At 42.4% G+C, this 17,068-nt stretch overlaps 1 protein-coding gene across 1 annotated transcript; it reads left to right on the plus strand.

Moving 5' to 3' along the window:
- Positions 1-1,419: 1,419 nt before the first annotated feature.
- Positions 1,420-16,710, plus strand: LOC147627505 (putative methyltransferase PMT21). Its single transcript, XM_086814418.1, has 9 exons — positions 1,420-1,728; positions 3,661-3,947; positions 4,120-4,268; positions 4,909-5,104; positions 5,226-5,436; positions 13,769-14,066; positions 14,359-14,733; positions 14,830-14,907; positions 16,267-16,710. The coding sequence occupies exons 2-9, from the start codon at positions 3,684-3,686 to the stop codon at positions 16,487-16,489; spliced, it is 1,794 nt and encodes a 597-aa protein (XP_086670544.1). The 5' UTR covers positions 1,420-1,728; positions 3,661-3,683; the 3' UTR covers positions 16,490-16,710.
- Positions 16,711-17,068: the final 358 nt, after the last annotated feature.

A 17,068-nucleotide genomic window follows, 5' to 3' on the forward strand; every position in this document is an offset into this window, starting at 1 on the left:
GTGGGGGAGCTATTGTTTGATTTGAATAGAAGATTAAATGCAAACCAAATGGCCTTCTATTTCCACAAACTTAGATTCTTGTCGAGTTGCATGCGTTGTGATTTTGAGACTATGATTGACACTGAGTTCTGGCCCCCTTACAAAGCTTCTAGAAGGTAACAACATTCATTGGAGCTCAAACGTCTACATTGGAAGGTATCCTTTACATTAATGTCCTAAGTTCGAGTTGCCATGCCTTTTTTCTTTGAGGATTCATGGCATCTATTTACTAGTACATAATTGACACACTATCTTGATCCATAGCACCCAAGAAATAGCAAAGGGGATAAAAGCATTAAAAACTTGCATGTGGAAGGTGAAGGAAATTAAGCTTTCATAATGCCACAATCGAGAAGTGGTAATTCCAATCTACAACTGTTGGTGCGCTCCCCTTGGTTTGGTGCGCTCCCAAGAAGATACCTAGCTTAAAGTTAAAATTTACATTCTTTTTAGTTTGTCTAAGAGTTGGAAGTGCGCATGTGTGTGATAAGTAGATGAGATTACACATCTTCTCCAACTCTAAATGTCTAAAAATTTGGTGTTTCTTTTTTCTTCTTTAAATGGGTTGTGTATGTGTGTGTGTGTGTGCCTGCGTGGTATTGTTTTTTTAAAAGGGTGGTTCGAGTTTAGCGCATGCGCACCTGCACCACGAACACACACACACACACACACACACACACACACACACACACACTATCTCTATTTCTTTCACACGCACACGTGTGCTCGTGCTTGTGTGCTTACACATTACTCTATCTCCATTTTTTTGAGACCAATATTATAAATATATATTATTGCAATAAAGAAGCTTTACATTACATCCTTCCAACCCCACCACAGAACAACAAATTTAGCAACCTCTATTAAGCAAGCTACAAACCAACTCCCATCTATCTTTATTTTTTTCACACACATACACACGTGTGGCTGTGCTTGTGCGCATGTGCATACACACATGCACACATGTTTGCATTTAGATGATGAAGATATTAGTGCTAGCAACACACACATCCACCCACCCACACACATGCATGCGTTTTCATGCCCACACACTCGCGCTTTGCATGCTACATGCACATCCCCCATGATGACCCCCCCCACACACACTCGCCCCTTCCCCGCCCTGCCCCTCCACCCAACTCAATGATGAACAAGCAAAGGGATCATCATGGGTGTAGAATTTGAGAGCATTTGTGGCAAGAATGATTGAGAAGATGTTTGCATGAAAATTGGAGGGGGGGCATGTTCACAAGGTGGGAAGAATCTACCAAAATCTTACTTTGAGGGGCATCACTTTGTCACTACTATTGCACATGTCACACATATTCCTAAAGAAAGAAATTTAATCTTCATTTTTAAAATTTCCACGAAAACATTATTAATGTTCATGTTCTCGCTCCTTCCAATTCCGAAGTCTCGGGTCGGGTTATGGCGGAGCCGTGCCACAGTGCCTTCATGGTAATGGTCTGCATGCGCTAGTTAATGCTGCCGGGCATCTCTCAGCGCTTCTCCGTCTGCCTATGTGTTGTCGTCGTGAAGTGCTTTGTAAGATTTTACTCGTGCTTCTTGGGATTCCCGGAGTTAGGGTTTCCTTTACCCTGCGGTGGCATTGGGGTTTTCTCGAGGGCTTTCCAACAACCTGAGATCTGGTTTCCTGCGCCTTCCGACCTTTAGCATTAGCGCTTTCAGGTACCTCGCAGCTAGGATTTCCGTTCGTTTCGTGCTTTTTAAACTAGCCCGTCGAACCTCCATTTCAAGTGTCATCTGGTCATGGCTGTTAGTCAGAACCATGGCCGTCCCTCACTATAAAGTATATTCAAGTCCTTTGTCAGCACGATTCTGCACACAGGAAAAGGATATGGATCAGAGCTTAAGAGATCATTTTTTGCATTAACATGCCTAGGTGGCTGATGTTTCGTTGCTGTTTTGCATTATTACCTTCCCAGTAAAGAAGTTAACAGTGATTAGCCTTTCTTATAAAGGTCATTTTTCAATTTCAGAGATAGGCATTCCCTGTATGTAAATCTAAGGGTTGACAAGTTGGCTTCTCAGTTTATATGTGCAACTTTGAGAGTAAACTTGAATGGGGGATATCAGCCACTGACAGGTCAATAACAGCTAAGGATCCCACAGAATGTAATGATTTGGAGATCTCAGATTTGCAATCTCAGACATGAAGACCTGCTGCGGCTCAATGCTGAAGTCAATGTCGTTCCTTTTCTATTCAATTCTTGTAATTAAATGGGTAAAAGAGGTTTTATTGGATGTGCGGATCTCTTTTTAGCTCTAGTGGTTTGTGAACCTATAGTGGATGTGCAGATTCTCGTGGGAATACTTGAGATGATAATAGTTGGTGTAGCTTTTCTCTAGCTGAATGAGCATTAAAGGGCTATCGGTGGCCTATGGTAATATACCTTAATGCAGAATCTGGATGGAAAGATGTGAAGTATGGCCCTTGCAGAACAAACATGCTTTAACCACTGTTTGAATGGTCATTTAGTGCAACACTAAACTTAGGGGTTTTGACCATGTGTAGCACGTCTAGGATTCCTATGACGAAGAATTTACGTCTTCCATGAGCCATAATTTGCAGAATCAAGGGTCCTTTTTTCTATAAGAGGTAAGGAAGATGGAAACAACACAGAGGGGATTGGTGGCATTGCATAACAGTCCTAGCTGATTATCACCAGTAGACCGGTTTATTTGCAGGAAGGTAAATCCTTGGTTGAATGGCTACGTTGATTGGGTTTGCTCTTTAGTTCTAGCTTTCGTCATGTCAAGTTAAATGACCATGCTTCATATGTCTACTTAAATCAAGTAGGTAGATACATCCAAGAAGCTAGCAGTAGAGAGCAAATCGACTCATTGTTTTTTGATTCAGCTTGGACTTTGTGAGGAACACACAGCGCCATTCTTTTGGTTTGCATCAAAAGGTGCATATACCCCCAAAAGAGGTATTTGGTTGCACAAATGTACCACCCTTCATGAAAGGATAAGCAGAAACCAGCAGGCAGCACCTTTGTCAAAAATCTTAGACAAAATTCACTTGTCTGCTTGCAAGTGAAATTTTCAAGTTAATTCCTGAACCTAATACAGATGAGCGTAGCATCCAGTAAAACCCTACTCAGGTATTCAGCATGCAATGCACATAGATATGTGCACCTTAGTGTTCCAAATATTTTTGCATAAACCCTTGCATCCTTGAAGCTGAAGGGAGGACCATGAAGATTTGAACACTAAGGTGACCTTAGGATGGCTGTGTTTTTCATTAATGTCCTCTAGCTGAAGTGAAATTATATGTATAGAGATTTGTCCACTATAGTGTTTAAATCTTTGTGCATAAACCAGTGTGCCGAGTTTCCATCATTTTTCCAAAAATGAAGGGAAGACCCACTTCAGCTAGAGAACATTTATTCATAAATGTTCTCTAGCTGAAGTGGGGAAGTGTTTGAATAGGAGTCAATTTGTTCATGTATGCTTATCACAAAAGCAGATCGGTTTTTGATCCGGCTGTCTTTCTGAGCGTCTTACGTTTGTGGTGTATGTGCTAAAGAGTGTCTTGCAGCAATAGCTCCTCTTATCTCAAATTTTAACTGCATGTAATATGTAATTTCTTAACAGTGGTCATTTTGAACTGCATCGAAATGAAAGAGAGGGAGGGAAAGTTCAGCTTTTCATCAGAGAAGATGTCCAAGGTTCTTCCCCCAGCTCTAATGGTGCTGTCCTTATGTGCACTCTCCTTTTACCTGGGGGGTATCTTCTGCTCCGACAAAGACAAGCTATTCATGCAAAGTGAGATGCCACAAACAGATGTGAAGGTGGCTGGATGTCAACCTCAAGCGAAGCCCAGTGAGTTCAAAGAGTGCAACATAACCTTTCAAGACTTGACTCCATGCACAGATCCAGCGGTAAAGCTCTTTGTAAAAATCCATTTAGGCCTTTTGGCTCTTATTATTAGCCTTTAAGCATGGTGCCATGTTTATGCTCAGAAGAGTCTGCTTGGTTATCTCTTTGTAGAAGTTGTTTTGAAAGTAAATTAGATTAAATTCTGACAGGCTCTTCACATGTTGTCAATACTAGAGGTGGCGCAAATATGACAGACATCGAATGGCATTCAGAGAACGCCATTGTCCAGCTCCTTCGGAGAGGATGGATTGCCTGGTTCCTCCACCGAAGGGCTACAAGATTCCTGTCCGTTGGCCTCGCAGTAGAGATGAATGCTGGTACAGGTGAGCTTCTTTAAGAAGGTTGCCTCCAGGCAGAAAAGGGAGTGTATTTAATCAATGAAGCTTCAGCTGTAGGCCTTTCCTTGGAAGCGATGTACATTTCACTTGATCAGTTACTACACGTTTAGATCTTGTTGTGATTGGGTCTGTTCACATGCTGAACTAGAAAGGAAGCATGATGCTACCCAGTTTGGCCACAACTGGAACCCCCTTGGTGCTCATGCTTGAATCCAAATCTTTGTCAGTGTCCTCTTCACTGGCCAAGATGGTACAGCTGTTGGCCAAAATTGATATGGGACAAATAATACTTTGGTGGATTTAATGCAAGTACCAGTAATAAGAGGTGCTAGCTGCTAGTTGCCAAGATCTGGAAGGCAACCAGAGCCAGTCTGGATGCTCCAGCTTTTGCACGTGAACTTTAAAGTTCCTAACAAACAGCTAGCTGAATGTGAACCCTGTGCGGTGTGTAAACAAGTCCACTGCCGGTCATTTCTACATAATTGTTACAAAGTAGATGGTCAAGTATTTTGCATGTTGCGGTGACTGTGGAGTTGTAACATTTCAAGACATCATTATGCTTGTCATACATCTTGTTATCAAATTTTCCAAGCCATTGTTAGTTGATACAGTAATCTGGATGCAGAAATGTGCCTTATGATTGGATCAACACTGCAAAGGCAAATCAAAGATGGATGCAAAAGCAAGGAGAAAAATTCATCTTTCCTGGTGGAGGTACAATGTTTCCCAATGGTGTGGGTGAATATCTGGACCAGATGGAAGAGCTTATTCCAGGAATGAAAGATGGAACTGTCAGAACAGCACTTGATACAGGCTGTGGGGTTGGTTTCTAGTCATATCGGTGTCCGTAGTATTGCTTGAGCATTTGGAAGAAGTCTCGTCGTATCTATATTATACGATGCTTTCATTTGGAGCTTGTAATACCTCTGCACTTATTTTCAGGTGGCTAGCTGGGGTGGATATCTGTTGGATCGTGGTATAATAACTATGTCATTGGCACCTCGAGACAATCATGAAGCTCAAGTACAGTTTGCTCTTGAAAGAGGAATTCCTGCCATGCTGGGAATCATCTCTACCCAACGTTTACCTTACCCAGCAAATGCTTTCGATATGGCTCATTGTTCACGATGTCTGATTCCTTGGACTGATCATGGTAAGCTCCTTGTGCATGGGTAGACACTCCTTTCATTTAAGGACAGGTCCCTATCTGATTTATACCCTGTTGGACAGAATTTTTTGGTGTTCCATGGTGGTGGTTGCTATTGTACTTTGCGAATGTTTTTTGTTTCTTGTTTCAATTTTGAGACGAGAGTCACCTGGGATGTTGCTCTTTTCTAGCGGGAGCAATTAGAGCAAGTATTGCGTTACGTATATCCTTCCAAGATTTTAGTATATTGAGAATGATCTTGTTATTAAGAGAAACAACCTCAGATGTGTAGATTGACCCTCCTATCGTGGCTGTTTCCAATACAGACCTTGGCAAGGCCCTACTTTCATGACAAGCTTTCGTTGAGCGAAACAACACCAGATGGGGCATCCATACTAAAGCAATGATTAAAACTAAGCCTTATAGCTCATGTAACCCACGATGCAGGACTTCTCAAAGATATCTTGAGATCTTCTACTACCCAGAGAGCCTGAATACGTGGCTTGTTTTAGAGGAGCAATGCAAAGAAGCCAAATAACTACTAAAGCCTAAGACTTCCTGTCAAATCCCCATCGGATCTCCTTGTGGAACGCTCCTGGTACAAGACTTGTAACCTGCAAACAAACCAAACAAAGAAGAAGGGGGTGCAGGCCCGACTCACCTCCCAACCACGATAGCCATGGGCAAGCCCACAGTCTTGGTTGTCTCCACCGAGCCATGAGCTGAGCTAACTAGGTTGACGTACCGACCAATCTCTATCTCGCGACGTCCCATACTGCCACGAAGCTACCCTCGCGGGCCACGAGATTGCTGCCGGCCTCGGCTACGTAAAGCAGGTGCACGTCTGCACTAGATCTAGGCTCCAGACCATAGAGCTCTCACAAATCTCGCGAGACTCTATATGACTAATGACTAACCTTGGCCACCCTTTTATAGGCTCTTGGCCGGTCATCGGGCGTCCATACTTGGGCGCCCATCCGTCCATACTTGGGTGTCCGCCCGTTAACTAACGAATCTCAAAATTAAAATCTTGCATTAACTCAGCCCAACGAGCTTTCCTTCCTCTCAAATCATCCGCATCACACACATACTTGATTGACTGATGATCAGTCAATATCACAAACTTGGAACCATATAAATAATGTCTCCAAACCTTGAGAGCATGAATCATAGCAGAAAGCTCCTTCTCAAGGGTTGGCCAACGAGATTGAGTGTCGTCTAGCTTTTTACTTTCAAAAGCAACCGGTCTACCATCTTGAAATAGAGCAGCCCCGATGGCATAGTCACTGGCATTAGTTTCAAGAACATAAGGCCGACTAGGATCGGGTAATGCTAAGATAGGTGCTTCCTTGACTTTATCTTTCAAAAGTCTGAAGGCCATATCTGAATCGTTATTCCAAGTGATAGGCTGATTTAACTTACGTCCACGACCTTTCAACAAGTCGGTCATCGGTAGTGTGAACTGAGAGTACTCCTGCACAGATTTCCGAAAAAAAACAATAAAACCGAGGAAAGAACGAAGTTGTTTCACTGTTCGCGGTATAGGCCAGTCCAAAACTTTCTGAACTCGGTCATAGTCAATGCTCAATCCATCTCTAGTGATCTTGTGTCCCAAGTAAATGATATCCGTCCATAAAAAACTCACATTTACTTAACTTAGCATATAGTCGATTTTGTCTTAAAATAGATAAGACAATCATGAGGTGTCTAACATGATTCTCAAGACTACGGCTATATATCAAAATATCGATTTTGTCTTAAAATAGATAAGATAATCATGAGGTGTCTAACATGATTCTCAAGACTACGGCTATATATCAAAATATCATCCAGGAACACCACCACAAATTTTCCCAAATGTTCACGAAAAAGATCGTTCATCATTTGCTGGAAAGTGGCTGGAGCATTGGTTAACCCAAAAGGTAATACGAGAAACTCGTAATGGCCATACCTAGTCCAAAATGCGATTCTTTTTCGACATGCCTTTCATGAATACGTATCTAGTGATAGTCAGTACGTAAATCTATCTTCGTGAAATATTTCGCTCTTGCTAATCGGTCAATCAGGTCATCTGATCTAGGAAGAGGATAACGGTTCTTAATTGTCAGCTTGTTCAATCTCTTGTAATCTATACACGTTCTCCAGGTGTTGTGCTTCTTTCTCCTAAGCAACACAGGTGCATCCCAAGGTGATTTACTTGGACGGATCTGGCCCATCCTCAAATAATCTTCGAGTTGTTTAGTCAACTCATCTTCCTCAGCTTGGCTCATCCTGTAAGGTGGAATACTGACAGGATGAGCACCAGGGATCACGTCAATACGATGATCTACTGTCCTTTCAGGTGGTAAACCCGATGGCAGGTCCTTAGGAAATACGTCTTGAAACGAATCAAGTATCTTCTGTAATTCTTTGCTTTCAAACACACTTAATTCATTGACATCCATGGAAGGTATGAGAAATGAAGAAAGTGGAATCAATACACAATGGAAAGGGGTATACAAAGAAGAATCCATTATATTTCCAAAATCAACTGTATTTACAAGAGGTCCCTGAGAGGGATGTATACAATCACCTAAAATACTATACTGGGTGTTTCTATGCTGAAAAGAAAAAATATGACTAGACCAATCTATCTGGACTTGAAGAGTCTTAAACCACTCAATCCCTAATAACAAGTCTATATGTTCTAGGTGTATAATATAGCATTCCAGAGTATCTTTGTAGTCTTGAATCTGAGTTGGTAGCATCTCCACCTTTCGATCCCATACTTGCCGATCCGCAAGTAGGCGTACCTCATAGGTATGATCGTTGGGTGTCGTATCAAGACCCAATTTCTGCACAAGTTTGTAGTTAACAAAATTGTGTGAGCTGTCATGGTCTAGAAGAATGTGGATTCTATGGCCATTCACTTGTCCATAAACTCGGAGAAGATCATGTAAGCCAAAAACTTTAGAGTTGACATACAATCAGAACATGTAATAGGGCGAGAAAGTACAGTAACTGACGTACCTGTCGAAGACAACTGGTTAGCTGTCCTTGGCTTGGGTCCTGCGTTGGTCTTTGCACCCTTTTGCTTCGGGCACTCGTTACGCATGTGTCCTTTTTCTTCGCAGATGAAACGACGTCCCTCCTTCTCGAGCTTCGAAGCCTTAAGGAGTCGTTTCTTCTTCGCTGTTGTCGAACTTGAATTCTTTGAAGGTTGGTCCGAAGACTTTCCTTCAGTCGTGTTAGCCATTGGTGCGGAGAACTTTCTTTTATGCTTGTTCCCCTGCTCGGTAACGGGTTTAGACTTGGAAGAGACCATTGTATCATCATAGATACGAGTTGAATGAATGGCTTCGTCCAAAGTTTTGCATTTGTTATTCTTAATCTGTAAATGGTATGAGTCTGGTAAACTGGCTACGAAGAACTCCAAAAGAGTAGTGGGATCCATCTTTGTAGCTTTCATCTGCAAGTCCCTAAACTTCTGGAGGTAGACCTCATAAGTGAGGTGCTGCGAGGTCTTGGTCAAAGCGGTAAATTGGGCAACAACATCATAATCATCCTCTTTCTTGAGGAATTCCTTCTTGAAGATGTCTTCAAATTGTGCCCAAGTCGTTGGCTTAGGGTTGAGTTCCTTCCACCAAAGCAAAACTTTGCCTGAGAGGAAACTTGCTGCTAACTGGATCTTTTTTCCATCATCATATGGATGAAACTGAAAATGGACCTGCCACTTATGTAGCCAAGTGTCCACGATCTCTTGGGTACGCTGCTTTTGCTCGCGCCCGAACTGTTCCGGAGTAATGTTGGGGCCTAAAGTAGAGACCAAGGTATCCATACCCGAAAGAGTAGTGGTCAAGAGAGAGATGGAGTTCTGCAAGGCGTGCATCTGGGCGGCGATTTGTGCCAGACGTTCCGAAGAAGAAGCTTCGAGAGCTACTTTGAACTCTTGGAAATCAGATTTTGACACATAATCGTCAAAAAGATTGGCATCGATATCTTTCGTAGCCGGCAAGCCTTCGCGTTCGACAAGGGGCTCCAACTCGGATTCTTGGGTCGACATCTTGAAGAGAGCAAGTGGAGAGAAAATTCGATCTTGCAGAAGAATAATACTAGAGAACTTGAGAGCTTGAAAACTTGAGAGATGTGTGGCAAGAAGCCCACTTAAGGGGTTTATATAACCTTTCCCAAAAGCAACTTGAGCTTTTGCTTTTGTGTTAAAAAAAATAAAAAAATAAAAAATAAAAAAGTAAAATAAATAAATAAATAATAAATAATAAATATATTCTGTTTTCTTAAAAGAAAACACTTTTAAACCTTAGGGGGCCTTTAAACTCTTTAAAAAAAAGTTTAATCTAAAAAAAAAACAAAAGTAACTAAAGTTGACGTGAATGCTTTTATTGGTTTTTTTTAAAAAAAATTCTTCAACAGTTCATGCAAATTACATCTAACCTTCTTCATGTTAAACAAATCGACCCTTCCTAGAACACCATCTTCATCATCACGGGTTTTTTTGATGAAAAAGCAACATACTAATCTGAAAAACAGTAGTATGCATAGAAAAAACAGCAAGCCTCTTGAACACATACCTTTCTGATCTCATCTTCTCTACCTACGGACTTGCTCGTTCATGAGGCACGCTCTGATACCACTGTCAAATCCCCATCGGATCTTCTCGTGGAACGCTCCTGGTACAAGACTCGTAACACCTGCAAACAAACCAAATAAGAAGGGGGTGCAGGCCTGACTCACCTCCCAACCATGACAGCCGTGGTGGGCAAGCCCACAATCTTGGCTGCCTCCATCGAGCCACGAGCTGAGCTAACTAGGTTGACGTACCGACCTATCTCTACCTCGCGACGTCCCATACCGCCACGAAGCTATCCTTGCGGGCCACTAGATTGCTAACGGCCTCGGCTGCGTAAAGCAGGTGCATGTCTGCACTAGATCCAGGCTCCAAACCATAGAGCTCTCACAAATCTCGCGATACTCTATATGACTAATGACTAACCTTGGCCACCCTTTTATAGGCTCTTGGCCGGTCATCGGGCGTCCACACTTGGGCGCCCGCCCGTCCATACTTGGGTGCCCGCCTGTTAGTCTATCCCTAACTCAGCTCGCCAATCAGCCTGCCTAGCTCCAAGCTTCTCCAAACCTCGAAGCTAGTCTTGTGTGCGTGTAGCACACGATAGATACACACTGTGAACACGACACTTCCCAGTATCGCACCAGTTTTTAATCCTCTCTTCCATGCTAAAGTAGCTCATAGAAATTTACTTTGCTAAGATAAGGTCCTGTTCAAGCACCCCAATCAGATCTTTACAGTATCTCATTTGTAGCAGAATGTTGCAAAATCTGATAACTCTTTCTTTTTGGTGTGTGTATGTGTAGATAGAGGCCGGTAGGCCGGCAGGCAGATAGACAGACAGACTGACCGTAACTGGCGGCGCCTCCGGGGAGACTAGGGCCTTTGACACACTTGTTGATACCATCAATGCATATTAAAACATTTAAACATGGCCACATCCTTCAAGAGAGAGAGAGAGAAAGAGAGTAGCCATCATTAGGGCAGCCTGTAACGGTGGTAGAGGCTAGTGTGCAGCAAGAGAGCCTCCATTAATGAAGAGAGGGCTCCAATTTATAGATTTGGGCCTCCCATGAGCTAAAATGGCAAGAGAAGGCTACAATGACAAGTGGAGAGCCACACAATAGCTGAAGTGACTAAGTGTGAGGCCACTTGTCTCACTTTGATCCATTTTCTAACAAGTGTCAGGCCACTTGTCTCATTTTGGTCCACTTTCTTGCCACATGTCCCAATCTAAGAGATGGGTCCTTCCATAAACTTTATCTCTAAAAATATCCCAATTGGTAGACATTCGGTCATAGGCACTTTGCCAACTCTTGGTATCTGCTCAATTCCAGATGTAATGATGCGAACAGAATTTTCATCGGAGTCGGGCCAAAAATAGCAACTCTCCTCAATTTTATGAGTGTGGTCCTTTGTATTCTAGGATAATCCCCCATTCACAAAGCTTGTACTTTCCAAATATTTAGACATCCTGGAGTCCACCAGACCCCTTTCATACTGGGAAATGTCCAGGTTGGTTACATCCTCCCTAGCTTTTTGAAAGTTGTCCACAACTTTAAGCTTCAAGCCATATATTCAAGATATAATCATGTCCCATCAAGTGGGCGAGACGAGACAGTCTCAAAAATCCAATATATCTGAAGAATCCATGTCCCAAAGAAATGGACGAGACTAAATAAGTCTCTTATCAACAAGGCATCGGTCCACATGACCCTTGGCATAGACATAAGTCTCGTGCCAACCAGGTGTCATGTCCACTTTACCACTTGCACTCCGTGTTGGTACCCTGACCACACACCTTGGATGAGAGGTGGGCTCAATTAACAAGCATCACTCGAAGGCATAGATAACCTGGTGTTTCATAAGCATTTCTGCTACACATAGTTTATAGGCATTTCGGCCACCAACTCACACTACCCTCTCGAGTGCCCATGTTCCCTTCCATATGCTCTCTAGTGTTCCACCCGGATATGGTAGAAACAATCTTCAAGAGAGGACGTAGGACAAGAGAACACTACACACGGTATGTTGTGCTCGACACTGCCCTCTGAAGTGCCCATATTCCCTTCCATCTGCTCTCTATTGTTCCACCCACACATGGTAGAAACAATCTTCAAGAGAGCACGTAGGACAAGAGAACATTACACAGGGTATGTGAACCATGAGTTTCATAAGTCCAATGCATCCCAAATAAGGGGAGCCAAAAAGAATAATCCATCCCAATAAAAGGGAGTCATAAACATAATCCATAATCCTGAGGATTGATCCAAATCCCTAGAAAAGAAGCCTAGGATTTCATAGACCTGTATACCATAATCCTTGTATACCATAACTCTTGCCGCATACTCCGTGCTAACCACACACCTTGGAGTAGAGGTGGACTTTTATCCATAAAAGCATCATATCCATGAGATATCCAAATATTTCTTCTCTATAAACTGGGACAGATTCGTCCATAGAAATTTCTTGTGAAGCCCAATATCTATATAAATCTCGTCCAAGAAAGAAATCTCCATAGATATAATCCATCCCAATAAAGGGAGCCATAAACAATGTTTCCCTGAAACCATGTCAAGGCAAACAACACCACCTTTCTCCTTGCATGGCTATACAAGGGTTAGCGAACATTAAAAACACTTCATAGTAAATAGCAAAAGCACCAACTTTGCAAACTCAAAGTATACTTAGCTTTTCTTTGCCAAGTTGGTCATGAAGCCAAAAGAAATATCTCCTCACTATATCCTTAAGATATCCCCGAGATATATCTCTATATAGCTTGCTTGTAAGCTTGATAATATAATCCACAATATCCAAATGGAAAGAGTGCTAAACGTATGCACATAAAGCCAACTCCATACTTCCAAGATAAATTTTGTGAATTCATAAATCCTTAGATCAACAAGCTGTCTACTGCTCATGCTCTTGTTTCATAAGCTATGAAGCGGCTGGCCATGCTTAACAGCAATGATGGTAAGTGTGGTCCCCACTTGAGATCTTTTCTCTTCCTTATTGATAAAAGGAAGCCTCCGCTTCCAAGGAAGCCTGTGCTCTGAGACCAATGTAACTCGTGGCGCCGCTGGGGGGACTAGGGCCTTTGACACACTTGTTGATACCATCAATGCATATTAAAACATTTAAACGTGGCCACAGCCTTCAAGAGAGAGAGAGAAAGAGAGTAGCCATTATTAGGGCAGCCTTTAACGGTGGTAGAGGCTAGTGTGCGGCAAGAGAGCCTCCATTAATGAAGAGAGATGGGCCTCCCATGAGCTAAAATGGCAAGAGAAGGCTACAATGACAAGTGGAGAGCCACACAATAGCTGAAGTGACAAGTGTGAGGCCACTTGTCTCACTTTGATCCATTTTCTAACAAGTGTCAGGCCACTTGTCTCACTTTGGTCCACTTTCTTGCCACATGTCCCAATCTAAGAGATGGGTCCTTCCATAAACTTTATCTCTAAAAATATCCCAACTGGTAGACATTCTGTCATCATAGGCACTTTGCCAACTCTTGGTATCTGCTCAATTCCAGATGTAATGATGCGAACAGAATTTCCACCGGAGTTGGGCCAAAAATAGCAACTCTCCTAAATTTTAGGAGTGTGGTCCTTTGTATTCTAGGATAATCCCCCATTCCCAAAGCTTGGACTTTCCAAATATTTAGACATCCTGGAGTCCACCAGACCCCTTTCATACTGGGAAATGTCCAGGCTGGTGAGAGAGAGAGAGAGAGAGAGAGAGAGAGAGAGCTCATTTTACTATTTTCTTGGACAGGTGGGGTGAATCTGCTGGAAATAGACCGGGTTCTTCGTCCTGGAGGATTCTGGGTGCTGTCAGGGCCACCAGTCAATTATCAGGTTCACTGGAAAGGATGGGAATCTACCAAGGAAAAGCAGAAAGCTGACTTAGATAAAATTCAAGACCTTTTAGATCGCATGTGCTACAAACTGTATGCCATGAAAGGTGATATTGCTGTTTGGCAAAAGCCTGTGGATGACACATGTTACAATAACCGCGCGGAGGATACGGTACCACCTCTTTGTGATGACAGCATTGATCCAGATGCCTCATGGTGATTTTATGCACATATTTCAAACCTAGAATTCGTCTTAGCACGATGCTCAGAGTTTAAGACCAGGAATATAAATTTAATGGTTAACATGATGGTGTTTTGAGTAAGGAGGTAGTGTGAATGAATGCCAAACTGTTGATTTCTTTTCAGAGATTTTTCTACTTGTATGGGTGGGTTTGTGCAAGACATGAGATGATGACCAAATAATGTAGACAATGCCTACAGTGGCAGGTAGCACAGAATTTGATTGGTACTAACCGTTGTGGTCTGGTGTGGTGGTTTCTAACTTCAGGTACGTGCCAATGCGTCCTTGCATTGTGAAAGCGAGCTTCCCATTCAAGCGCCTCAGCATAGGACAGACACCGAAGTGGCCAGCTCGATTGAAGGAGGCTCCTGAAAGAGCTGGCTTATTTTCTGGGGGTAGTGAGGGTGCTTTTAGAAAGGATACAAGGGTGTGGCAAGATATTGTGATGTACTATAAGACTCTGCTCCCTGATCTAGGGACTAACAAGATACGCAATGTGATGGACATGAACACCAAATATGGTGGTCTTGCTGCAGCATTGATTGATGACCCTATTTGGGTGATGAATGTTGTTTCTTCATATGCAGCAAACTCGCTCGGTGTTATTTACGATCGAGGATTGATAGGGACAGTGAATGATTGGTTCGTGCCAATCCGTTTTAAGCTTTTCAAATGCTGGACTGTGTGAAATTTGCCATTTTTGTTCTAGTGTAGCTCACTGCTAATCTGTCTTTGTAGGTGTGAAGCTTTTTCTACTTATCCAAGAACATATGACTTGCTTCACGTCAATGGCCTTTTCACTTCAGAGAGTCACAGGTTCTTTATTTTTAGCCTTCTAACCAATTTAAGTTTTAAATGGAATTTTGTATACGATTATGTGGCCTAGTACTGGTGGTTACACATGCATGAATGTCACAGTTATAAAGCATGGGGTGTTTGTTACTGTCCTTTGAGCTGGCTGTAAGGTGGGGACTCTGGCAAGTTGTGAACGTGAGGTTTTAAGCTAAATGCTACAATATTTATACCCCACCCCTTTTGCTAGCCTTTCCTGTTCTTTGTTGCTTCTGCATGTTTCTTCTTTTCTCTGCCATTGCCTTTTTCTTTCCCGTGCTAACCATGGGAGGGGATCAACATTCAAGTCTTGCAGTCTTTGGAGGTATGCTGTGGTCTTAAAAAATAGCATTAGTCTCTATTCTTTAAGCACTAAATGAAATTGAGATAAATTAATGTGGGGCTGAGGGCTCACTCTTGATTGGCCTTGAAAATGTTATGACCTGCAGTTGCTTTTTTAAGTCCACGTCATTTATTCTGGCTGCATCATGGAATCCAAAATTATGCTCCTCATCTGGAAGCTTTGGTGCTGGGTTTGCAAGGCACGCACAGCCTTCAGTTGGCTGCCCTACGCATGCTAAATTGTGGATCAGAAAAGTGCTTACCCCAAATAAACTATGAGCTCACTACTTTGTTATTTTCCTCGGTATGTGCAGACCTGCCTCTGCTTAGTATCCCTGGATGTGTAAGAACCTTGGTCCTGCCAAGGTCAGCCTTGAAGAGAGGGGGAGGGGGAGTGAGTAAGCAGTGTGATACCAATATGACCAAGGGTCTTACCAGGTTGGGGTCTTTGTGTGATTTAAGTGCTGGGGTTGTGCAGCTCAAACCTCTTTTGAGGATGCTTTTTAAAAAAGGGAACTGTCTAGGCCTTCTTTGGATGTTTAGAATGGTATCCTGGTTATGGAAGTTGGTATTGGTGTGAATGTTGAAGCTCAACACAAGGAACAACCTAAAAAGTCTAAAAGATTCAGCTTTTTGAGGATGACCTAGGGCAGAGAACCCTTGACTCAACATAAAATAGGAATTTAGAAATAAAGGGAGAGTCCCCCCTTGATGAGACTAATATACTAATGCAGATCTTCTTGATGTAGCTCGTAATGTCGATGTAGCTCTTGATCTTCTTCATGTCAATGTAGATCTTGATGTAGTGCTTGATCTTCTTCATGTCAATGTAGATCTTGATGTTAATGTAGCCCTAAGTCTTCTTCATCCTTTTAATTTCATTGTGTAATGAAACCCATGTAGGCAAAGATGGATCATATTCTCAATGTGTTCATAAAGCCTGACATGATTGCTTGAGATGATTGCATGCTCATGCTAACCATGCTTGTTTCATCTAAACAGATGTGAGATGAAGTTTGTACTACTGGAAATGGACCGTATCTTGAGACCAGATGGATATGTTATCATGCGTGATGCACCCAACTTTGTTGACAATGCACTTGCACTTGGAGAAGCCATGCGATGGAGATGCAAGAAACACCCAACTGAGAAGCTTAGCAATGAGAAGGAACGACTACTTATCTGTCAGAAAACTTTATGGAGATCATTGGAGGATAGATCATAGGAGTTTGAAATGCTTGTTTTTTACCCTTCTCAAATTTTGACTGTATTTCCTGACAGTAAAGATGTAATTCTTTTCAAGCATGCTTGGCTGGTGTCACAAACAAGTCATGCCGGCTGCTGCTGCTACACAGTGCTGTAGTCTGCAGGAGTGGAGCCATAGCACTGATGTATTACGGTTATTTGATTTATTCATTAGCCCAAGAAGATGGTGTTATTGCTTTCTTTCCCTTTTTGTTTCTTTTTGTGTGTGTGGGTGTGTGTGTGTGTGTGTGTGTATATGTGTTGGGAAAATCAATATAAAAGGACTTTTGTATAAGTGTGTGAACTAGGCCTTAAATAAAGCGGTTGTGTGTGAACAACCGCTAAGTGTGTAAGGGTTCTGTATACATGGGAACAGCCCCTTAAGGACTTATGTAAGCAATGATGTGTAAAGGTGACACCTCAGTGGACACTTGGCACCTCATGTTGGCATGTGGCATATGTGGTGGCAGCCTATGGCCACACCTTGTAAGGGGGGTCTCTCCTATTTAAAGCTCCATCTTTATAATATAAATATACTCAAAGAGATGTAGTCTCTTGT

This window comes from Cibotium barometz, chromosome 20 (assembly GCF_041138505.1).
Source record: "Cibotium barometz isolate CiBa-2024 chromosome 20, ASM4113850v1, whole genome shotgun sequence".
In the NCBI taxonomy this organism is placed as follows: domain Eukaryota; kingdom Viridiplantae; phylum Streptophyta; class Polypodiopsida; order Cyatheales; family Cibotiaceae; genus Cibotium; species Cibotium barometz.